Below are 24,815 nucleotides of genomic sequence, written 5' to 3'. Positions count from 1 at the left end.
GGCAATGGCAGGCGCCCCTCCCCCAGCCTCACTGCTGCCTTACAGTTTGATCTCAGACTGCTGTGCTAGCAATCAGCAAGACTCCGTGGGCATAGGACCCTCCAAGCCAGGTGCGGGACACAATCTCCTGTTGTGCCGTTTTCCAAGCCCGTTGGAAAAGCGCAGTATTAAGGTGGGACTGCCCCGATTTTCCAGGTGCCGTCTGTTACCCCTTTCTTTGACTAGGAAAGGGAACTGCCCGACCCCTTGCACTTCCTGAGTGAGGCAATGCCTCGCCCTGCTTCGGCTCACGCACAGTGTGCTGCACCAACTGTCCTGCATCCACTGTTTGGCACTCCCTAGTGAGATGAACCCGGTACCTCAAACGGAAATGCAGAAATCACCCGTCTTCTGTGTCTCTCATGCTGGGAGCTGTAGACCGGAGCTGTTCCTATTCAGCCATCTTCATATTTCATAATTCTTTTACCTAGAATTTTTAGTTGTTTTCTATGGGAGGGTTGGTCTAATAATCTAACTCACAATTTCTGAAAATGGAAGTTGCACATCACATAATTACTTAAATTTTTTCAGTAATTACATTTTTTATCATTTTTCCTTTATTCTGACTTTTCTCATCCCCAAATCATATATATCCTGCTATGTGTTATTCTAGCACTTTTATGGTTTTATTTCCACTTAAATCTCTAGTTCATCAGAATTCATTGTTGTATATGGTTATTTTAATTCATGTTTAGATCTATCACCTGAATCCAATATCTTGATCATATTTCAGGAACACTGGACATCGAAAGCTATTTTGCAGTTCCAGAAGTTGTGCGGTTTGAAGCCATTAGTGGGGGTAGTGGGTGAATATGTAGATGGAATCCTTAACATTTTTTTGTGTGACACATCCTCAAACGAAGATGTCTATTTCCATCATGTCTTGAGAACAGAGGGCCATGCTATTGTATGCCGAGAAAATATCTCTTCTAAGGTAGAGCAGTCTGGATGTATTTTGTAATATATTTTGTTTAATTTCACCACGTCAAAGTATAAGATAATTTAATAAAGAAGTTTATTTGGTTTATTCTTTAACCAATTAGAGACATCCACGAGATTCCTGGCTTTTTAATGCAGAGCACTCTTAATTTTCAGATGACCACAGAAAAACTGCATTTCACTAATTGTCCTTTAAAATGTGAATACTTTTATTTTAAATAATTAATTTAAAAAGTAGTTATCTGGCCGGGCACAGTGGCTCATGCCTGTAATCCCAGCTACTTGGGAGGCTGAGGCAGAGAATTGCTTGAACCTGGGAGGTGGGGGTTGCAGTGAGCCGAGATGGTGCTACTGCACTCCAGCCTGGGCAACAGAGCGAGACCCTGTCTCAAATAATGATAATAATAATAATAATAGTTATCTTAAATTGTCCTAGAGAAGAATAACACTATTTTGCAATTATTGATAGTACCTGTTTCACTGTTATGTTGATAATTTTTGTAACTAGCAAAAACTGTCAATAATGGACACATTTTTAACTGTTAAAATTTGGAAGATAGGCCAGGCGTGGTGGCTCACGCCTGTAATCCCAATGCTTTGGGAGGCCAAGGTGGGTGGATCATGAGGTCAGGAGATTGAGACCATCCTGGCTAACACAGTGAAACCTCGTCTCCCCTAAAAATACAAAATATTAGTCAGGCATGATGGCATGTGCCTGTAGTCCCAGCTACTCAGGAGGCTGAGGCAGGAGAATTGCTGAAGCCTGGGAGGCAGAGGTTACAGTGAGCCAAGATTGCACCACTGCACTCCAGCCTGGGCAACAGAGCGAGACTCCATCTCAAAATAAATAAATAAAATAAAATTCGGAAGATACTATACTTCCATAACATTTGAAAGTTATTAAGTGCTTTCTCACCCTTTTTCTGTTGGTCATGTAAATTAAACCATCCCTTTTCTTTTTTTTGTCTTAGGGTTTCAGTGAGCTCAACCCTTTAGCTTTATACACGAAATCCAGTGGAGAGCCAGAGGACATTGTCTTGACAGAACTGGGTTATCCGTCCCAGCAGCACTATTTTAATGAAGACCGAAAGGTAAGTCCACAGTCAAAAGAGAGTGAGTTATAGATCCTGGTAAGAGATTTTTGCAAATACTATTATAATTATTTTTATTACTGTAATCCTCATTTTTTTAGATGAAGAAACCAAGGCTTTCCAAATTTTGGAAAGTTTGGAAATTTCGCATAGTGATCTTAACAATTTGTCTCTTTATTTGCTGGCTTAAATGTTTGCTTCAGTCTTGCCTCTTCCTGAACAATTGCTCTCATATAGTGAATTCCATTGCTGCCTTTGTGCAGTTGTGACTTCACTGCACTGACTCTGAATGCTATTCTTCTTCCCTCTGTAGTACACAGGTTCTTCAGGTATTCTCATTTCTTACTTTCCCTGTAAACTTTCAGAAACTCCTCCCTTCACAGTAATAATAATATTATAACGTTATTATGTATTTTTTCCAGCCCACAGTAATAACAACAACAGCATTATTTATTGAACTTGTACCACATGGCAGGCACCGTTAAAAGCATTCACATGTGTTAACTAAATTTAATCTTTACAGCAACTTACCAGGTTTATACTTTCATATCTTCATCATAAAGACAGGTTGTACATCTCTAATGCACAAATCCAAAACCTGAAATGCTCCAAAATCTCAAAATTTTTGAATCTTGACATGATATCACAAGTGGAAAGTTCCACACCTAACCTCATATGACAGGTTGCAGTCAAAATGCAGTCCAAACTTTGTTTCATGCACAAAATTATTTAAAATATTATATAAAATTACCTCCAAGCTATGCATATAATGTATATATGCAACATAAATGAATTTCATGTTAGACTTGGGTCTTATCCCCAGGATATCTCATGTATATGCAAATGTTTCAAAATCCAAAATTATCCAAAATCTGAAACACTTTTGGTCCCAAGCATTTTGGATAAGGGATACTCAATGTGTAAAAGGCAAGTGAAGCATATAGTGAGGACTTAATGTTTCTTGAACAAATAAACCATGTCCTCCAGGTCTTATATTCCTCACGACAACAGATACTGGGCTAAGAATACAGGATGTGTTTAATTTGAGGGCCAAAAATGTTTTGTTTTATTGATACAATGTCTTTTTATTTTCTTTGAATAAAATGTAAAAATATTATTTTGTTTAGTGTGTTTTATATATCTGACTTTTAAAATAAAATAAAATTATAGAGATGATTTTTTAAGTAGACATTTACTAATTATTAGAAAAGATAAAGGCCATTTTGACTACTGGGAGATTACCTATTATGAAAAATATGCACCGATGTTTCCTACTGCACTTCAAAACAATATAAAGATTTTTAGATTTCTAGTTAATGTTAAAATTAATGAAGCTTGTATGCCCATAACACTTTCCAAAGCCTGAATTTTTCTTAGTCATTATTACTGGACTAGGAGAATTCTATTTCTTCATTCTTAAATAGTAAATTGAATTCAACCTTTAATATTTTTAAAATATCCTATCACTCTGTTGGTGTCTTCAAATAATCATAGTTTTATTCTGGAAATGAAATAAGAACCATCTTTTCTGCAAAAGAGAAAGGGCTCAAAACTCTACTATTCCACCCTAGTCTGTACTTTGACATATTAAGACTCCCATATGCTACACACACACCTACTCCTTTACACCCAGTTCCTTGTGAATTCCTACTCATCTTTTAAGTGTTATCTTCTTCGTTGCATCTTCTCAGATGTCCTCTTCTATCAATCATATTTTGGTCATATCTTTGTGATGGCTGTACTTGGAAGACTGATTCTAGGTCTTTCCATAACATTTTTTAGTTCCTTTAGAGCTGGAATCTGTTGCATTCATCTTTGTATTCACAGAGCTGTCTTGTAGACATTTCATAATAAGGGTTCCATAAATGTTCATTGGCTGGAACTAGGGTAGCAGGGTGGGAAGACCCAGGATCATGGATAAAGCTATAAAATAATGTAGCATTTGTGTGAACCATAGCAAAAACTTCCCCCCAAAATGTATAGGCATGTAGATTTTGGAAACAGCATTAATATTGAAAATAAAGGAATTCTCTTTCATATCTACTAGCAAGATATTAATGATGAAAAGTCTTTACGTCATCTTAAATCTGAGTCAAAGGAGCCATTAAAGGATTCGGAATTTGATTCTTTGAAAACCTGTAATAAGAGCTTTGAAGAAGATCTGAAGTGGTCCAACCCAGAGCCAAATGATCTGAAGGAAGAAAATGAGGTAGGAGAACAAAAGATAGTCTTTGAATATGTAATTAATGTAATACACTGAATTCATAAATGAAGAGGACTGGAATAAACTCTCTTTAAACCCCACTGCTTTTAGTATTACAAATTCTTAGGCCAAGTGCAGTGGTTCACACCTGTAATCCCAGCACTTTGGGAGGCTGAGGTGGGCGGATCACTTGAGGTCAGGAGTTCGAGACCAGCGTGTTCAACATGATGAAACCTTGTCTCTACAAAATGTACCAAAAAAATTAGCCAGCCGTGGTGGCATGTGCCTGTAATCCCAGCTACTCAGGGGGCTGGGGCTTGAGAATGCCTGATTCTGGGAGGTGGAGGTGGCAGTGAGCTGAGATCGTGCCACTGTACTCCAGGTGGGTGATAGAGTGAGACTCTGTCTCAAAATAAATAAATAAATAAATTTGTTCATTGTAACCAAGACCAAAGTTGTAGCAACATAACCTTGATCATAAAAAAGTTATCTGGCTTTGATGTGTTAGTTAATATCCTGTGACTTGGGGTGGTCTTCAAGAATTATACAGTGGCTAGAAACTAGTATTGAGAAATTATATTATGAAAAACCCATTGGGAAAAATGTTTACAACTTTGTTGGAGGATGTATTTTTATTTTAATCAAATGTTTATGTACACAAAACTTAAGATCCCCCATGACTCCTTCCCCTATATTTCCTATTTCCCAGAGCAACCACATTTATCTCTTTTAGAATTTACTTCTCTTTCATTAAATAACATCCTCATATTGTTACTTGTTATTTGCTGATTTTTCAGTTTTAAGTATCTGTGGATTTCCCACTATTAAAGATGGGGGCTTAGTTCTCTTTCATCGCCTTACCACCACCACACACAAACATAACCTTTTTGTCCCTTCCCCCTACCATGTTACTGATATAGTATATCAAACTTTCCATCAGATCACCATTCAATTTTACATTACTGTGACTATGTAAATGCTCTTCACGGCTTGGCCAAGTATTATAGTACACTATTACACCTTTTTTTCCCTTGTATAACTTTTTTTCATGTTAATATTTCTTTCCTTTTATAAATTAACACATAGTAAAATTGACTCTTTTGGTGTAATATTCTATCAACTTTAATAAATGTGTAAATTTGTGTAACCAAAACTGCAATTGGGATGCAGAACAGCTCCATCATCTAAAATAACTCCCTTGTGCTACTGCTTTGTAATCACAGTCTCCCCATATCCCTAACCCCTAGCAACTGGTCTGGGGTCTGTTTTCTGTCACTCTAGTTTTACCTTTTCAGGACTGTCATGTAAGTAGAATCATATAGCATGTAACCTTTGGAGACTGGCTTCTTTCATTCAGTATAGTTCTGTACCTTTGAGATTCATCCAAGCTCTTGCATGTATCAATATGTTCTTTTCGATTGCTGAATAGTATTTTATAGTATAAATATACCACAGTTTATATACCCATTCACTCATTGAAGGACATTTGGGTTGTTTCCAGTTTGGGGTATTTATGAATGGAGCTGCTATAAATATTCATGTACAGGTTTTTGTGTGAACATAAGCTTCATTTATCTACAGTAAATACCCAGGAGTAAGATTGCTGGGTCATGTGATAAGTGTATGTCAAACTTTTTTCCAGAGTGGCTGTACCATTTTGAATTTTCACCAGCAGTATATGAGTTCCATTTGCTCCATTTTCTTGTCAGCACTTGACATTGTCAGTAATTTTGCTTTAGCCATTTTAATAGGTGTGTAGTAGTATCACAGCATGATTTTAAATTCGAGTGATTAATGATGTTGAACATCTTTTCATGTGCTTAGTTGTCATCTATATACAATTCTTGGTGAAATTTCTGTTTAAGTCTTTTTCCCACTATTTTGATTCGGTTTTTTTCTTACTCTTGAGTTTTCAGAGTTCTTTATATATTCAGGATACTAGTTCTTTGTCAAATAATGTGATTTTCAAAAATATTCTCTCACTTGTAGCTTGTCTTTTCATTCTCTTAATAGTGTCTTTCATACAGAAGTTTTTAATTTTGAAAAAACCTAACATATCAACTTGTTTTCTATTATGGACAGTGTTTCTGGTGTCAAGACATCTTGAGTTAATTTTAGTGTAAGGCATGAAATTTAGGTCAGGTTTCATTTTGTTACATGTGGATGTCCAATTGATCCAGCATCCTTTGTTGAGAAGGCTATCCTATCTCCATTGAATTGTCTTTGAAGCCTTATCAAAAATCAATTGTCGGCCAGGCGCGGTGGCTCACGCCTGTAATCCCAGCACTTTGGGAGGCCGAGGTGGGCGGATCACGAGGTCAGGAGATCGAGACCATGGTGAAACCCCGTCTCTACTAAAAATACAAAAAATTAGCCAGGTGCGGTGGCGGGCGCCTGTAGTCCCAGCTACTCCAGAGGCTGAGGCAGGAGAATGGCATGAACCCGGAAGGCAGAGCTTGCAGTGAGCCGAGATCACGCCACTGCACTCCAGCCTGGGCGACAGAGCAAGACTCCGTCTCAAAAAAAAAAAAAAAAGTCTGTATTTCTGGAAGTCTATTTCTAGACTCTATATTCTTCTCCAGTGACCTATATGTATGTCTCTTCATCACTACCACATTGTCTTGATTACTGTAGCCTTATATAGTACCTCTTAAAATCAGGTAGTATGGGCTGGGTGCAGTGGCTCATGCCTGTAATCCTAGCACTTTGGGAGGCCGAGGTGGGTGGATTACCTGAGGTCAGTAGTTCAGGACCAGCCTGGCCAACATGGCAAAACCCTGTCTCTACTAAAAAATACAAAAACTAGCCAAGTGTGGTGGTGGGCACTTGTAATCCCAGCTACTTAGGAGGCTGAAATGAGAGAATTGCTTGAACCCGGAAGGTAGAGGGAGGTTGCAGTGAGCTGAGATCACACCATTGCACTCCAGCCTGGACGACAAGAGCGAAACTCTGTCTCAAGAAAAAGAAAAAATCAGGTAGTATGATTCCTGCTATTTTATACTTTTTCAAAATTGTTTTTAATATTTTGGTTCCTTTTTCTTTCCTTGTAAATTTTAGAATCAGCTTATCTATACCTGAGATTTTGATTGGTGTTGTGTTATATATATAGATAATTTTGAGGAAAGTTGATGCTTTAGTCCATGAACATGGTGTATCTCCCTGTTTATTTAGGTTTTCTTTTATTTCTTCAACAGTGTTATAATTTTCAGTATACAGGATCTGTATATGTTCTGTTAATTTTATACCTAAGAATTTCACTTATTTTGAGAGCTATTATAAATGTTTTCCCCGGTTTTTGTATTTTAATTGCTAGTATATAGAAATTGGTGTTTTTTTGAACTACCTAACTTCACTTATCCATTCTAGGGGGTGTTTTGTTGGTTTCTTTTGTGATTTTCTCTATCGGTAATGTTGTCTGCATTAGTACATGCAAATGGATATCTGTTTTCATGAGATACTGGTCTGTAGTTTTCTTGTATTGTCTTTGGTTTTTGTACTGGATAATCCTGGCCTCATAAAATAAATCTGAATATATTGCCCCCTTTGCTGTTTTCTGGGAAAGATTATGTAGAATTGTATTTCCTTTTTATTTATTTTTGTTGTTTGTGCGGATCTTTATTTTCTTAGTTTTTTTAATTAAGTAAAATTGCATATATGGTGTACAGCATGTTTCAATATATGTATACACTGTAGCATGTATAAGTCAAGCTATTTAGCATATGCATTACCTCACATATTTGTTATTTTTTTGTGGTGAAAACACTTAAAATCTACTCTCCTGGCAATTTTTAAGTATACAATATGTCATCATTAACTGTAGTTACCAAGATGTATAGCAGATCTCTTGAACTTACTCCTCCTGTCTACTGAAATTTTGTGTCCTTTGACCAACATTGCCCAGTCCCTCTACCTCCTAGCCTCTGGTCACTGCTATTTCACTCTGCTTTTTTAGATTCCCCGTGTAAGTGAGATCATGTGTTATTCCTCTTTCTGTATCTGGCTTTTCATGTAACATAATGCCCTCCTGGTTCATCCATTTTGTCACAAATTACAAGATTTCCTTCTTTTTAAAGGTTGAATATTATTACATTGTGTATATATACCACGTTTTCTTTATTTGTTTATTGATGTGCACTTTGTACAGGGTGATACTGTCCTAATAAAATGAGTTGGAAGTATTCGCTCATCTGTTTTCTGGAAAAGATTATATAAAATCGGGTTCTTTTTCAGGGAGAGAAGTTAATTTTTAAAATGTTTGATATTACCTTATAAAACTATCTGGGCCTGGAGACTTTTTTCCGGAAGAATTTAAATTATAAAATCAATTGTTTTAGTAGATATAGGATTATTCAAATCAGCTATTTTATCTTAGTCTTGGTATTTTGTGGTTTTTGAGGAAGTGACTCATTTAAGTTATCAAATGAGGAATTGGTTCACTTCATCTAAGTTGTCAACTATATGTATAACATTGTTTATAGTATTCCCTTATTATCCTTTTGTTATTTGCAGGGTCTGCAGTGATAATCTCCTATTACATTCCTGATATTGGCAGTTTGTCTTCTCCCCTTTTTATTAGTCTTACTAGAGATTTATACATTTTATTGAACTTCCCATTCCTAGAGAATAAGCTTTTGGTGTCACTGGTTTTATCTCTTGTCTTTCTGTTTTCAAGTTTATTGATTTCTTTCTTTTATTTTCTTTGGGTTTATTTTTGCTTTCTTTTTCTATTTTTTTAAGATGGAAGTTTACTTTATTGATTTGAGACCTTTCTTTTCTAATATAAGCATTGATGCTATGAGTCTCTACATATCACTTTAGCTGCATTTCACAAATTTGAACATACTGTATTTTCATTTTCATTCAGTTCAAATATTTTATAATTTATTTTGAGATATTATCTTTGACCCATGAATTATTTGGAAGTGTGTTGTTTAATTTCCAAGTGTTTGGAAATTTTCATGTTAACTTCCTGTTACTTCTTTCCAGTATGGTATGGTCTTAGAACACGCTTAGTATGATTTCAATTCTTTAAATTTGTTAAGGTTTGTTTTGTCAACACAGGATGTGGTCTAGCTTGGTAAATGTCCATGTGTCTTTGAAAAAAAACATGTATTCTGTTGTTGGGTGAAGTTTCTATAAATGTCAGATCCAGTTGATTGGTGGTATTATTCAGTTCTTCTGATCATTGCTATCTACCAATTTTGTTGATTACTGAGAAGAACACTGAAGTCTGTAACTATAATCTTGGATTTTGTCTATTTCTCCTTTCATTCTGTCAGTTTTTTTGTTGTGCATTTTGAAGCTCTATTGTTAGGTGTTATCCATTTAGGATTCTTACATGTCTTGGTGAGTTGACCCTTTTATCATTATGAAATGTCTTTCTTTATTCACAATTACTATTTTTGCACTGAAGTCTACATAATGTGGTATCAGTATAGCCATTCCGGTTTTCGTGTGTGTGTGTGTGTGTGTGTGTGTGTGCGCGCGCGCGCGCACACGTGCACGCTTGCCTGGCATATTTTTTTTCCATCCTCCTAACCTACCTGTGTCATTATATTTGAAGTAAGTTTCTTGAGACAGCATATAGTTTGATTATTTATTTATTTATTTATTTTATTTTTTGAGATGGAGTTTTGCTCTTGTTTCCCAGGCTGGAGTGCAATGGCATGATCTCGGCTCATGACAACCTCCACCTCTCGGGTTCAAGCAATTCTCCTGCCTCAGCCTCCTGAGTAGCTGGGATTACAGGCGTGTGCCCCCTGCCCCGCTAATTTTGTATTTTTAGTAGAGATGGGATTTCTCCATGTTGGTCAGGCTGGTCTTGAACTCTCGACCTCAGATGATCTGCCCACCTCGGCCTCCCAAAGCGCTGGGATTACAGGCATCAGCCACTGTGATCGGCCTTGTTTGATTATTTTTTAATCCACTCTGACAATCTGAATTTTAATTAGTATGGTTTGGACCATTTATGGTTAATGTGATTATATATATGTTTTAATTTTAGATCTGCCATTTTATTTTTGTTTGTTCCCCTGATTTTCATTCATCTGCCTCCTCTTTCTTGCCTTCTCTTAGGTTATTTGAACATTTTTTAGTATTCCATTTTATCTACTATGTTTTTTTTTTTTTTTTTTTGTGATGGAGTCTTGCTCTGTTGCCCAGGCTGGAGTGCAGTGGTACAATCTCCGCTCACTGCAAGCTCCGCCTCTCAGGTTCATGCCATTCTCCTGCCTCAGCCTCCCAAGTAGCTGGGACTACAGGCGCCCACCAGCACGCCCAGCTAATTTTTTTATATTTTCAGTAGAGACGGGGTTTCACCGTGTTAGCCAGGATGGTCTCGATCTCCTGACCTCATGATCTGCCCACCTTGGCTTCCCAAAGTACTATGTTTTTATTATATCTGTTTGTGTAGTGTTTTTAGTGGTTGCTTTAGGAATTACAGTTGTCATTCTTGACTTTTACAATGTACGTAGTCAGCATTTTACCACTTTGGAATGTCAGTATCTTACCCTACTATTTAGGTCTTTTTACCCCTTCCTTTTTCTTTTATGCCATCCTTGTCTTATGTATTACAACTACATACAATTTATGATGTTAGTTTTTGCTTTCCATCTTCAAGAATATTCTTTAAAAGTTCAAGAGAATAGTCTATTATATATACCCAGATACTTATCATTTCTGTTGATCTTTCTTTTTCTGATATTCCAAGTTTCCTTCTGATATCCATTTCTGTCCAAAGAACTTCCTTTAGCAATTATTTTAGAGTAGGTATGCTGACCATGAATTCTGTTTTCTTTGTTGAGAATATATTTATTACTTCATTCTTGAAGGATAGTTTGGCTGTATATAGAAACCTGATGTCCCATTTCTTCTCTTTTAGCACTTTAACAGTTTCATTCTTCTTTCTGCCCTTCATGGTTTCTGATGCAAAATCCACAGTAATTGAAATTGTTCTTCCTTTATAAGTAATGTGTTATTTTTCTTCGGCTACATTCAAGATAGTTCTTTGACTTTAGTTTTCAGCAACTTGAGTAGAACTTGTCTAGGCATGGATTTCTTTAGGTTTATCCAGTTTGGGTTTTGGTGAACTTCTTGAATCTGTAGATTTATGTCTTTTACCAAATTTTGGATGTTTTCAGCCATATTTCTTCAAATTATTTTTCTGCATTATACTCTTTTTGTTCTCCTTGTGAGACTCTGATGACACAAATGTTATATCTTTTGGTATTGTTCCATAGTCCCTAAGGCTCTGTTTTGAGTTTTTTGTTTGGTTGTTTTTTTGTTTTTTCCCCCCAATCTTTTTTTCTCTTTTGTTTAGATTTGATAACTTCTAGGGTATCTGTCTTCAAGTTCATGCATTCTTTCATTTCTGTTCTGCTGTTGAAAAGATGGCCAGGGATCTCAATATTCATTATAAAAACTTTCATTTAATTCCTTAATAATTTTTTATTATGATTGCTCCATCCTCAGTTTTACCCTCCAGAATATTTCTGGTCTTCTGGCGGATAGAGGAGATGTAGTTGCCTGAGTCCTTGGAGTAGGGGAGAGTATCTGGAGATCTAAGTCCTACTTACACAGACTTTGAGCCAGTGTGCTTGTTTTCATTCCCATTTTACCCCCTCAATTCCAAAAATCTTTTAGTACAAATTTCTGAGTTTTTAAGGTATATATTGTATAGATTTGGGTTGCTTCTCAATTTTTTCACTACAAGCTCAGGATTCCACTTTCTCAGGACTGCTTAATTGGTTGCCACTTGTCTGCTTTCCTGTACCCAGAAAGTAGATGGTGCTTTCTCCTCTTCTGTTCTCTTTGACTATAAAGATTATATCCTAAATCTCTTTATTATTTTGGTGGCATTTCAGAAGGGAAAGTAATAAATTGTGAATTCAAACTGTCATCTTTACCTGGAGTCAGGAAAAAACTATAAAACCTAAATTTTATGTGCTCATACAGGAACTATAAATGATAGTTTGTCTTCTGTTACATTTTAGGATGAGATCCCCACTGGAATGCCATGCCTAGAGTCAGTGACCATAGGTGATGATATTTGGGATGAGAACTGGTTACCTCTACAGGCTAAGATGGGAAAAGGAGGTGATGCTGCCTCCCATCTATTTACTGCAAGCCTTGGTGGAAAGAATCAGTATTCATCATGTAAAGAAATGCCACAGAAGGTTAGATCCTTGGAAAAATAGAAAGCAAATCAGGCCGGGCGCTGCGGCTCAAGCCTGTAATCCTAGCAGTTTGGGAGGCCAAGGTGGGTGGATCACTTGAGCTCAGGAGTTCATGACCAGCCTGGGCAACATGGTGTGACCCTGTCTCTACTAAAAATAGCCAGGTGTGGTGGTGTGCACCTGCTCTCCCAGCTACTTGGGAGGTTGAGGTAGGAGGATCAATGCTTGAGCCTGGGAGCTGGAGGTTGCAATGAGCCAAGATCATGCCACTACATTCCACCAGCTTGGGTGACAGAATAAGACCCTATCTAAAAAAAAAAATAGGAAAAGAAAGCAAATCAGTACTGAGAAAAGGAAATTTAAATTTAATTGTCTAGGTCCAAGAAAGCTGTATATTCTGGAATTCCAAAGTATTTACCAGGCCGTAATTCAAAGAATACATGATTTTAAAAAATGGTAGTGGCATGTAGGGGGACAGAGGATTCATCATGGGACAATAAACCATAGGCCAATTTTTGCATATCTGCCCTTTTAATCATTATGATTTTTGTTTTATCATTGGCCCCTAGTCAAGGCCCTTAGGATCTATAAATAAATGAAAAAAACCATTTTCTCTAATTTTACTTTTGTTGCTTTGGCCTTGTAATATAACCCCTGGATTTCTGGAGTCAGCATATTTGCTAATACTAGGCCTAACTATATATATTTAAAATTTATTTTCCACTGGCTATAAGAATAAGTTTCTGAAATTATGTTGCTCCTTCATGTTTGTGCTATTTAAGTACTAGATGATCATGAAAAAACTCATCTAGCCATGAAAAAGATATTAAAGAAAAGACTACAAACAGAGTTGTATTTATTTTTGAGATCCATGTGTTCAGAGTTCAAGATACTGGGTATGGACCAATAAAGCAAGGAGGAAAGTCACACTGATATAGAAAGTTAATAAATACCTTTTTTTAATATGTATTGCTTTCTTGCATTTATCTTGCCCAAGTTATCCTCTTTTTGGGTCATGTCGCACTTTATCTCAGTCTGTTGTTGCCATTTTTTCATTATAGGACTGGTGTTTTTCCACCCCCAAAGATACATGGGATGATTCTTGGCAGCCTTCAGGCCTTGTAAATGGAATGAAAGTAGAAGTTCATAAGCCAGAAGTACTGGGTGCTCAGGAAAAAAATACCGGCACAAACAGGACTCAAAAGGTAAATGTCTAATGCAGGTTATTGGGACAGGTTTGCATAAGGAAGTCCTTTCATTTTTAGAAAGCAAAACTGTCTTAATTTACATATTTTTATATTGCCTATCTCTTAACAGGTTGCTGTAGCTGTTGATGATAAATGTGACTTTTGACTTTTTGGGCTTTGTACTAGAGTTATGAGTGGATTTGCACCCCAAAATACTTGTGGTTAATGACCTCTCAGCAGTTGTAGAATACATATACATAAAATATATGTTGATTTTAAAATGAAAACATAATTCCTTATTGCTTCAGAAGAGAATCTTGAGCCTAGAATTTTAAAAATGATTAAACCTCTCTTAGAGATAGAGAAAATCGGGATTTTCCTGTAACTTAGTCATAATTTTAAGCTCTATATTTGTCACGCAGTCTAGACTAGTTTCTTCATTCACATTGCTTTGGCAGAAAGCAGTAATCCTGGCACAGAATCTGTTTGTTTCAGGTTTCCTGAATATATTACGAGCATCCTGAAAGCAGCAAGACAATTTGTATGAATCATGAAACTTGGCTGCCGGGCCTCTTTACTTTGGTGTGTGGAAAATAAAGAGCTTAAATCTAGAAGACTTGTTGAAAAGCAGATCTAGGGAAGACGAACCTTCTAAGTGACACATTTCCTTCAGACTGTGGTTACTTTTGTATGAGAATGATGAAGTCATTCTGTATTTCATAGAATGGTCTCTTCCAGAAATGTAGCTTACTTAATGCATGAATTTAGTTTTAGGATAAAGTAGGCTTTTATATTTTGTTTCTCATGTCTTTTTTTTAATACAGCTTTATTGAAATATAATTGAGATACCATTATAATTCACTATTTAAAGTGCACAATTCAATGTTTTTAGGATACACAGCTGTGCAGCTATCACTACAGTCTATTTTAGAGTATTTTCATCACCCTCTGAAAAAAAACACCCATGACCATTAGCAGTCATACTCCTTCCCCGTCCTCTCACAGCCTTAGGCAGCTACTTGCTAATCTGCTTTCTGTCTCTACAGATTTGTCTGTTAAATGGCACACAGTATCTGGTTTTCTGTGATTGTCTTCTTTCACTTAGCATTAATAATGTCTTCAAAATTCATCCTTGTTGTAGTATGAACCTGTACTTCATTCCTTTCTATGGCTGAATAATATCCCTTCTATGATATACCACATCTTATTTATCCATTCATCAGTTGGTGGGAATTTGGGCTGCTTTCACATTTTGGCTATTATGCTGCTAAGAATGTTCAAGTACAAGGTTTTTGTGTGAACACATTTTAGTTTTTCTTAGATATATACCTAGGAGTGGAGTTTCTGGATCGTATGGTAGATATATAACTAGGAGTGGAGTTTCTGGATCGTATGGTAATTCTGCTTTTAACATTTTGTGGAACTGGCATACTGTTACTCAAAGTGGCTGCAACATTTTATGTACCCCCCCAGCAGTGTATGAGAGTTCCAGTTCTCCATATCTTCACCAACACTTATTGCCTGTTCTTTTGATTATGGCCATGCTAGTGGATATGAAGGTTTTTATTTCCATATCCCTGATGGCTAATGATGTGCATGTCTTTTCATGTGCTTATTGGTGATTTATCTTCTCTGACAAGATATTCAGATCCTTTGCCCATTTTAAAAGTAGGTTGTCTTTTGTTATTCAGATATAAGAAAATATCATATTACAAGTCCCTTATCAGATATATTATTTCCAAATTTTCTACTCTTCTGTTTTTCTTTTTCACTTAATGGTGTCCATTGCAGCACAAATGTTTTTTTAATAAAATCCAATAGATTTTTTTATTTCATTGCTTGAGTTCTTGGTCTCCCCTAATAAGCCATTGTCTGACCCAAAGTTACAAAGATTTACACTTGTGTTTTCACCTAAGCATTTTATAATTTTAGCTCTTACATTTAGGTCTTTGATCCATTTTGAGTTAATTTGTTATGGTGTGAGATAGAGTCCGTCTTTATTCTTTTGCATGTGGACATTCAGCTGTACCAGCACTAGTTGTTGAAACGATGATTCTTTCCCCATGAATTGTCTTGGCATCCTTATTGAAAATCAGCTGACATAAGATAGGGTTTATTTCTGGACTCTCAATCCTATTCTCTATGTGTCTGTTTCTATACCAGTGTCACATTGTCTTGATTACTCTAGCTATTTAATAAGTTTTGAAGTCAGGAAATCTGAGTCCTCAAACTTTTTCTGTCATGTAGTTTTATACTATTAATTTATACTCCATGAAGAGAATTTACAAAGGTAAAATCTTCACTGTATCATAATGAACTTCTTAAGGTATATTTCTTAAGAAAGTTTTCTTTTTCTACCCCTTTTTCTATTCCTATTCTAAAGCAACCTGTACTTACCATGTGGGTTGAATATCCCTTATTCAAAAGGCTTGGGACTGGAAGTATGCTTAGGATACAGTCCTCTCCTGCTGTCTGTATCTTCAACCTCTTTCTACTGGAGTGTTCTCATAAGCATTTAAACATGTTAATGTACCTTCCGTCTAAACAAAATTTAAACATTCTAAATTTTTTTTAATCCCACAGTCCTCTCTAGCTACCACACTTGTTTTTCATCCCCTATATAGACAAACATGTTTTGCCTTTGAAAATTATAAAAGTACTACATATGCAGGATTTTAAAATTCAAGTAGTTCTGAAAGTTACGAAAATAAGATATCCTTGCCTCTTCTAATCCAATTCCCATCATAAGCAGTTTCTTGTGTATCCTTCCTAGAAACTAAACACATACATGAGAACATAATACACATACCATTCAGCACCTTTCCATTTCAGTACTTACAAACCTACCTCACTGCTTTAAACTCCTGCAGAGTTATGGATATGCCACACTGATTTAAATAGTTCTGATGAATATCAATTTTTAAGAGTTCATGTGACTGTAAATAATACTACAGTGATTATCCTTCAAGTCACCATCTATTCCCATGTTGCTAAATTAGGTGGGCATGTTTTAACCTTACAGTACCTGATTGCTCAGCAATATTTGAAGGTAATCTTGCATTCCTTCTTGAAACATAATCTTCCTTTGGCTTTTGTGATGCCATGATCTTTTTTCCTCCTGCCTCCCGACGTAATTTGTAGGCTTGCTCCCTGTGGTGTCTCCCAGAGTTCTGCCCTATGCCGTTTTCTTACTCCTTGCCATGTTTTCATTTATCTTAGTATGTAACTAGATAAACATATGGCAACCCTATGTTTAACATTTTGAGGAACTACCAGGATATTTTCCAGAGCAGTGGTGCCATTTTACATTCCTACCAACAATTTAAGAGTACTCCAGTTTGTCCATGTCAACACTTGCTGTTCTTGCCAACAATTGTAATCATGTGTTTTTTATTATAGCCATTCTAGCGGATGTGAAGTGATTTGGGGCATTTGTTCATGTTTCATAAATCATGAACATGTTTGTTGAGACTAACCTGTAGTTCCAGCATGGTATATTTCCAAACAACTGTGAGGGAGTCAGTTATTTATAACTACAGAAGAATAAATCTGGTAGAGCAGTGCTTCTCAAACTATAATGTGCATACAGGTCACCTGGGAATCTTGTTAAAATGCAGATTCTTATCCAGCATATCTGGGGTAGAGACCAAAGCTCTTCATGTCTAGCAAGCTTCCAACTAATGCCGATGCTGCTGATGAGTGAATACCACTTTTGAGTAGTAAGGCTTTAGGTTACTGTTAGAAGGGGAAGACTTATTTTCAACTAATTGCTTAAATTTACTACACATACTTGCTTTCAAATGTCATACAAATTTAGAGTGAAATTCAGAGTGAAAGCTATCAGGATGCATTTAAATATGTGTCAACAGTGCATCTTTCTTAAATCATATTTGTCAAGAAAGAAGATATAGCTTTTTAAAAATGTTTCTGTATATTATCTATTAAACAGCTAAACATAGCCAGTAGGACATAATGTAATGGTCTGTAAGTGCTATAATCTAGGGCCTAGTCTTTACCACTGACTAGCAAGTTTACACAAGTTACCTTTTGTACCCTGAGCTTGCCCACCTGCCAAGACTGATTTGAACTAGTAATCTCCCCAGCTTAAAAAATTTATGATATTAATAAATATTTATTTACTTATTATTGCAGCTTATTGAAAGAATTCACTCATTCTCAGCCTCATTTTAAATGAAGATAAAAGGTAGCTCAAGTATACGTGTGAATTGCATAAACTATGCAAAAATTTGAGTCCAGGTCTTTGGTTTCCTGAAATAACATCTTGTATGGCCCAGTATAGCTATCTGGAGTTCTAGAATTTCTTTTTTGCAACCAAGAAAGGTTATACACACAGGCATTCGTATATTATATAATTATATAAGACACATTCATGCCAGCCATCTTTGAAAGTGAGCCGCTATAGATTTTTGCCACAGAAGGAACATTTGCTGATATTAAATGCGTGCTGCATATGAGCCAGAAAAACAAGCCTACATCTGTTTGTACAATTATTGTTTCAGTTTGCTTTAGGCAGATCCCAGACGATAAACCACTTAGTTCAGTTTGTTACAGCTTGGTCTGATGGGGTTCTCTTTACTCATGTTAATGCCAGTTGACATCACCAAAGATCAATGCTATTAAATGACCATAGAGTACACTTACTTCAGCAATGACTATATGGTAGGAAATGGGGTCTGATTCATAATGGTTAAAATTTGGCACTCCCTTCATTTAAACTCAAGTTCAATCTCAGTTTGGAAGTTCATCTTTTTCTCTCAAACCCTGGCCTTTTTGTCCCTTCTGAGAAGCATGCAGCTCTTGCCTCCTTTCATGGCTAGCAGCACGCACACTGTTTCCCTGACTGAGGACTGAGCGCCAGGGACAGGGATCCTGCCTGACTAGGAGGTGGTGTGGTAGAGCACTGAGAACATAGACTGGCCTAAGTTCAAATCTGCACCCTGCCATTTACTGATGGACATTGGATAACTTAACCACTCTGTAAAAGCATTATGCTAAGTGAAAGAAGACGTAGTATCACCTACCTAGGACACCTGTTCTGATGTTCAAATGAAGAAACACATGCAGATAACCTAGCACTGTGCCCGACACGGGGTGCTCAGTGAACATCACTTCTCTTGTGCCCTGCCTCTCTTTCCCAGCCTGTGTATGGTAGCACTCAGTGCCCTGTTTGCTTATGGGATGTGTTCCGTAAATGTTTCTTGAATTGAATTTATGTTCATTAGGATAGAGAAGGACTTCCTTTTTCTAGAGAGTATCTAGGTTCTTTTTTTTTTTTTTTTTTTTTTGACAGAGTCTTGCTCTGTCGCCCAGGCTGGAGTGCAGTGGCGCAATCTCGGCTCACTGCAACCTCCGCCTCCCGAGTTCACGCCATTCTCCTGCCTCAGCCTCTCCAAGTAGCTGGGACTACAGGTGCCCGCCACCATGCCCAGCTAATTTTTTTTGTATTTTTAGTAGAGAATGGGGTTTCACCGTGTTGGCCAGGATGGTCTCGATCTCCTGACCTCGTGATCCGCCCGCCTCGGCCTCCCAAAATGCTAGGATTACAGGCGTGAGCCACCGCGCCCGGCTGAGAGTATCTAGGTTCTTGAAAGTGAGTGGTTTTATTTATTAATTATAATATGGAAATATTTGTATTTTGCTTATAAGTAAGGAAATAGGGCTTAATTCTTATACTAACATTTTTTATGTTTTTGCCCCATTTTTCCCCATTCTGCAGCAACTAGACGTAAATGGTTCTTCAGATTCTTCCACACTGCCCAAATTGGAAGAATTCTGTGCCTCTCTTACCCAGTCAGAGCAGTCAGCAGATGGGAGCCAGTCTGAACCCAACAACAGTCAGACTCAGCCAAAGCAAATTCAGCCTTCCACAGCAGTACCCTGTTCAACAACTGCAGTGGATGATTCTGCAGAAAAGCCCTCTGGTTCTGGTATGTTTGTGTGTACTTGTGCATGCTCACAGTTGACAAACATGATGGTTTGCCATGTTGCTAAAAAAACCTTCATTTATCCCTTGCAAAATACACCTTGAAACATTACTGACCTTAGCATTTGTGTTAAGTCCTTGTTTTATGTTTGGGCTCAATTGTTTCTTTAACTTTACCACTCTTCTTTTTTTCTGCACTTTTTTTTTTTTTTTTTTTGGGGGGGGGGGGGGGGTTCCCATTTATATAGAGCAAAATTTGCTGTTGTCAAGTGTATAGTTCTTTGAGTTTTGACAAATGGATAGTCTTGTCGTCACAGCCATAATCATGATAACATTTCCATCAGCCTGAAAAGTTTCCTTGTGCCCCTTTGCAGTCAGTCCCATTGCCTACTTGCCTCTGGCATGTCACTTTCCCTTTTCTATAATTTCATATAAATGGAATTATATGTAGTTTTTATGTCTGGCTGGCTTCTTTCACTTACAGTAATATTTTAGAGTTTCATTTATGTTGTGCCAGTATCAAAAAGTTGTTCCTATTTGCTGAATAGTATTCAGTTACATGGATATACCACAATTTACCTGTTTACCAGTTAATGGACACCTATGTTGTTTCCAGAATTTGACCATTATGAATAAAGCTGCTATGAACATTTGCACACAGCTCTTTGTGTAGACGTATGTTTTTATTTCTATTAAATATATACATAAGAGGCTGGGCACGGTGGCTCACGCCTGTAACCCCAGCACTTTGGGAGGCTGAGGCGGGTGGATTACAAGGTCAGGAGTTCAAGACCAGCCTGGCCAAGATGACGAAACCCTATCTGTACTAAAAATACAAAAATTAGCCAGACACGGTGTCAGGAGCCTGTAATCCCAGCTACTTGGGGGAGGCTGAGGCAGGAGAATCGCTTGAATCCAGGCGGCAGAGGTTGCAGTGAACCGAGATCATGCCACTACACTCCAGCCTGGGTGACAGAGTGAGACTCTGTCTCAAAAAAAAAAAAAAAATTACATATATACACACACATAGGAGTAGATTTGCTAGGTCATACAGTAACTGCATGTTTAACTTTTTAGAAACTGCCAAAATGTTTTCTAAAGTGATTGCACCAATTTGCAGTCCCACCAGCAAGGAATAAAAGTCCCAAGCACTCCACATCCTTGCCAGTAGATGTTATTGTCGATCATTTTAAATTTTGCCAGTCTGTTGGGTATGTAGTGGTATATTATTATAGTTTTAATTTGCATTTTCCTGTTTACCACGATGTTCACCATCTTTTTTGTGTGCTTATTTGCCATTCATATATCTTCTTTAGCTAAGTGCCTGTTAAAGTATTTATTTACTTTTTAAATTGGGTTATCTTCTTACCTACTTATAGAAGTTCTTTATTCTGTATACACATTCTTTGTCAGGTATAAATATTCCTCCAGTCTGTGGCTTGCCTTTCAGTGTCTTTGGAAGAACAAAAGTTTTCAAGTCCAGTTTATTGACTTTTTTCTCTTTACAATTTGAGCTTTGTGTATCTGGTTTAGAAATCTTTAACTCAACTAAGATTTTCTCCTACATTTTCTTATAAAATTTTTATAGTTTTAAGTCTGAGATCCAATTCAAGTTAATATTTGTAGAGGGTATGATGTGAGGATCAATGTTTATTTTGTTTGCATCTGAATGTCCATTTGTTCCAGCACCATTTGTTGAAAAGACTATCTCCAGTAAATTGCCTTGACACCTTTGCCAAAAGTCAATAGGCTGTATTTGTGAGGATCTGTTTCTAAAATTTCCATTTTGTCCTCTTGGTCTATATGTCTGTTTTTGTACTACTGTCTTAATTACCATGGCTTTATAATAAGTCTTGAAATCACATAATGTTAGTCCTCCAACTTTCTTTTTCTCAAGTTGTTTTGCTATTATAGGTCCTTTGATTTTCACATAAATTTTAAAATTAGCTTGTCAGTGTCTACACAAAGCCTGCTAAGATTTTGATCTGATTTTTTAAATTTAAGTTTGTAGATCAATTTGAGGAAAATTCTCATCTTAACAATATTAAGTCTATCCACATACTACGTTTTTTGTTTTGCAACAAAGTTTTCATTAGAATGTAAGTTGTTCAGTTATACTGTACTTCTTATGTATAATTTTCATAAAATATTTTGTAAAAACAGGATAAATTACATGATTTTTTAAATTTAGAAAAATTTTTTACTTCAATAGGTTTTTGGGGAACAGGTGGTGTTTGGTTACTTGAAAGTTCTTTAGTGATGATTTCTGAGATTTCGGTGCAGTCATCACCTGAGTGCTATACACTGTACCCAATATGTAGTTTTTTATCCCTCGAAACCCCCCACCCTTTCTCTTGAGTCCCCAAAGTCCAATGTATCATTTTTATGCCTTTGCGTCCTCATAGCTTAGCTCCCACCTATGACTGAGAACATATGATATTTGGTTTTCCATTCCTGAATTACTTCACTTAGAATAATAGTCTCAAATTCCATCCAGGTTGCTGCATATGCCATTATTTCGTTCCTTTTTATGGCTGAGAAATATTCCATGGTGTGTGTGTGTGTGTGTGTGTGTGTATATATATCACATTTTCTTTATCCACTCATTGACTGATGGGCATTTGAGCTGGTTCCATGTTTTTACCATTACAAATTGTGCTGCTATAAATGTGTGTGCAAGTATCTTTTTCGTATAATGACTTCTTTTCCTCTAGGTAGATACCTAGTAGTGGGTTGCTGGATCAAATGGTAGATCTTAGCTCTTTAAGGAATCTCCACACTGTTTTCCATAGTGGTTGTAATAGTTTATATTCTCACCAACAATCCCCACTTGGGATTGTTTCGTTTTTTCTTGCTGAGTTCTTTGTAGATTTTTGGATATTAGTCCTTTGTTGGATGTATAGATTGTGAAGATTTTCTCCCATTCTGTGGGTTGTCTTGTTAACTCTGCTGATTATTTCTTTTGCTGTACAGAAGCTTTTTAGTTTAATGAAGTCCCATCTATTTATCTTTGTTTTTGTTGAATTTGCTTCTGGGTTCTTGGTCATGAATTATTTGCCTAAGTCAATGTCTAGAAGGGTTTTTCCAATGTTATACTCTAGAATCTTTAAGGTTTCAGGTCTTAGATTTAAGTCTTTGATCTATCTTGAGTTGATTTTTATATAGGGTGAGAGATGAGGATCTAATTTCATTTTTCTACATGTGGCTTGCCAATTATCCTAGCACCATTTGTTGAATAGGGTGTCCTTTCCCCACTTTATGTTTTTGTTTGCTTTGTCAAAAATCAGTTGGCTGTAAGTATTTGGCTTTGTTTTTGGGTTCCCTATTCTGTTCCATTGGTCTATGTGCCTATATTTATGTCAGTACCATGCTGTTTTGGTAACTATGGCCTTATAGTATAGTTTGAAGTCAGGTAATGTGATGCCTCCAGATTTGTTCTTTTTGCTTAGTCTTGTTTTGGCTATGTGGGCTCTTTTTTGGTTCCATATGAATTTTGAGATTGTTTTTTCTAGTTCTGTGATGAATGATGGTAGTATTTTGATGGGAATTGATCTGAATTTGTGGATTGCTTTTGGCAGTATGATCGTTTTCACAATATTGATTCTACCCATCCACGAGCATGAGATGTGTTTCCATTTGTTTGTGTCATCTATGATTTCTTTCAGCAGTGTTTTGTTTTTCTCCGTATAGAAGTCTTTCACATCTTGGTTAGCTATATTCCTAAATATTCTATTTTTATTGCAGCTATTGTGAAAGGGGTTGAGTTTGTGAACTCAGAAAATGTGAGACAGGTCTCAGTTAATTTAGAAAATTTATTTTGCCAAGGTTGAGGATGTGCCTGTGACAGAGCCTCAAGAAGTCCTGATGACATGTGCCCAAGGTGGTCAGGGCACAGCTTGGTTTTATACATTTAGGGAGACATGAGACATCAATCAATATATGTATGAAGTACATTGGTTCAGTCTGGAAGATGGAACAACTTGAAGCAAAGGCAAGAAGCAGGGAGGGAGCTTCCAGGTCACAGATGGGTGATTCACAAACGGTTACATTCTTTTGAGTTTCTGATTAGCCTTTCCAAAGGAGGCAAATCAGATATGCATCTATGTCAGTGGGCAGAGGAGTGACTTTGAGTAGAATGGGAGGCAAGTTTGCCCTAAGCAGTTTCCAGCTTGAGTTTTCCTTAGTGATTTTGGGGGCCCAAGATATTTTCCTTTCACAAGTTCTTGATTTGATTCTCAGCTTGGTCACTGTTGATGTATAGCAGAACTACTGATTGTGTACATTAATTTTGTATCCTGAAACTTTGCTGAATTCATTTACCAGTTCTAGGAGCTTTTTGGATGAGTCTTTAGGGTTTTCTAGGTATACAATCATATCAGCAAACAGTGACAGTTTGACTTCCTCTTTACTGATTTGGGTGCCCTTTATTTCTTTCTCTTGTCTGATTGCTCTGGCTAGGACTTCCAGTACCATGTTGAATAGAAGTGGTGAAAGTGGGCATCCTTGTCTTGATCCAGTTCTCGGGAATGCTTTCAACTTTTCCCCATTCAGTGTAATGTTGGCTGTGAGTTTGTCATTGATGGATTTTATTACCTCAAGGTATGTCCCTATATGCTGATTTTGCTGAGGGTTTAATCATAAAGGGATGCTGGATTTTGTCAAATGCTTTTTTTCTGCATGTATTGAGGTGATCAAGTGATTTTTGTTTTTAATTCTATTTATGTGGTGTATCACATTTATTGACTTATGTTAAACCATCCCTGTATCCCTGGTATGAAACCCCTCTGACCATGGTGGATTATCTTTTCAATATGTTACTGGCTTCAGTTCAGTAGTATTTTGTTGAGGATTTTTGCATCTGTGTTCATCAGGCATATTGGGCTGTAGTTTTTTTTATTATGTCCTTTCCTGGTTTTGATATTAGGGTGATACTGGCTTCATAGAATGATTTAGGGAGGATTCCCTCTTTCTCTATCTTTTGGAATATTGTCAATAGGATTGGTACCAATTCTTCTTTAAATGTGTGATAGAATTCAGCTGTGAATCCATCTGGTCCTGGACTTTTTTTATTGACAGTTTTTTTTATTACCATTTCAGTCTCACTGCTTGTTATTTGTCTTATCAGAGATTCTTTATCATCCTGGTTTAATCTAGGACAGTTGTATATTTCCAGAAATTTATCCATCTCTTCTAGGTTTTCTAGTTTACGTGTGTAAAGGTGTTAAAAGTAGCCTTGAA

General features: G+C 36.7%; 1 protein-coding gene and 1 long non-coding RNA gene across 2 annotated transcripts in view; one reads left to right on the top strand and one right to left on the bottom strand.

The window, feature by feature from the left end:
- The window catches only part of TDRD5 (tudor domain containing 5), a 106,646-nt gene that overhangs the window by 65,358 nt on the left and 16,473 nt on the right, over window positions 1-24,815 (top strand). The window contains 6 exon segments of the mRNA XM_058443252.1: window positions 773-973; window positions 1,950-2,108; window positions 4,117-4,278; window positions 12,264-12,446; window positions 13,508-13,651; window positions 19,371-19,581. Of these exon segments, the coding sequence (XP_058299235.1) occupies window positions 773-973; window positions 1,950-2,108; window positions 4,117-4,278; window positions 12,264-12,446; window positions 13,508-13,651; window positions 19,371-19,581 (1,060 nt within the window).
- LOC131384106 (uncharacterized) overlaps window positions 3,641-24,815 on the bottom strand; it is an 82,651-nt gene continuing 61,476 nt past the window's right edge. Inside the window, exon 6 of the long non-coding RNA XR_009214629.1 lies at window positions 3,641-3,992. This is a non-coding gene — a long non-coding RNA (uncharacterized LOC131384106). The remainder of the gene's footprint in view (window positions 3,993-24,815) is intronic.

This window comes from Hylobates moloch, unplaced genomic scaffold (genome assembly GCF_009828535.3).
Source record: "Hylobates moloch isolate HMO894 unplaced genomic scaffold, HMol_V3 SCAFFOLD_8, whole genome shotgun sequence".
NCBI lineage: Eukaryota > Metazoa > Chordata > Mammalia > Primates > Hylobatidae > Hylobates > Hylobates moloch.
Note: the sequence above shows the minus strand (reverse complement) of the source record. Positions and strands in the feature narration are given on the sequence as shown.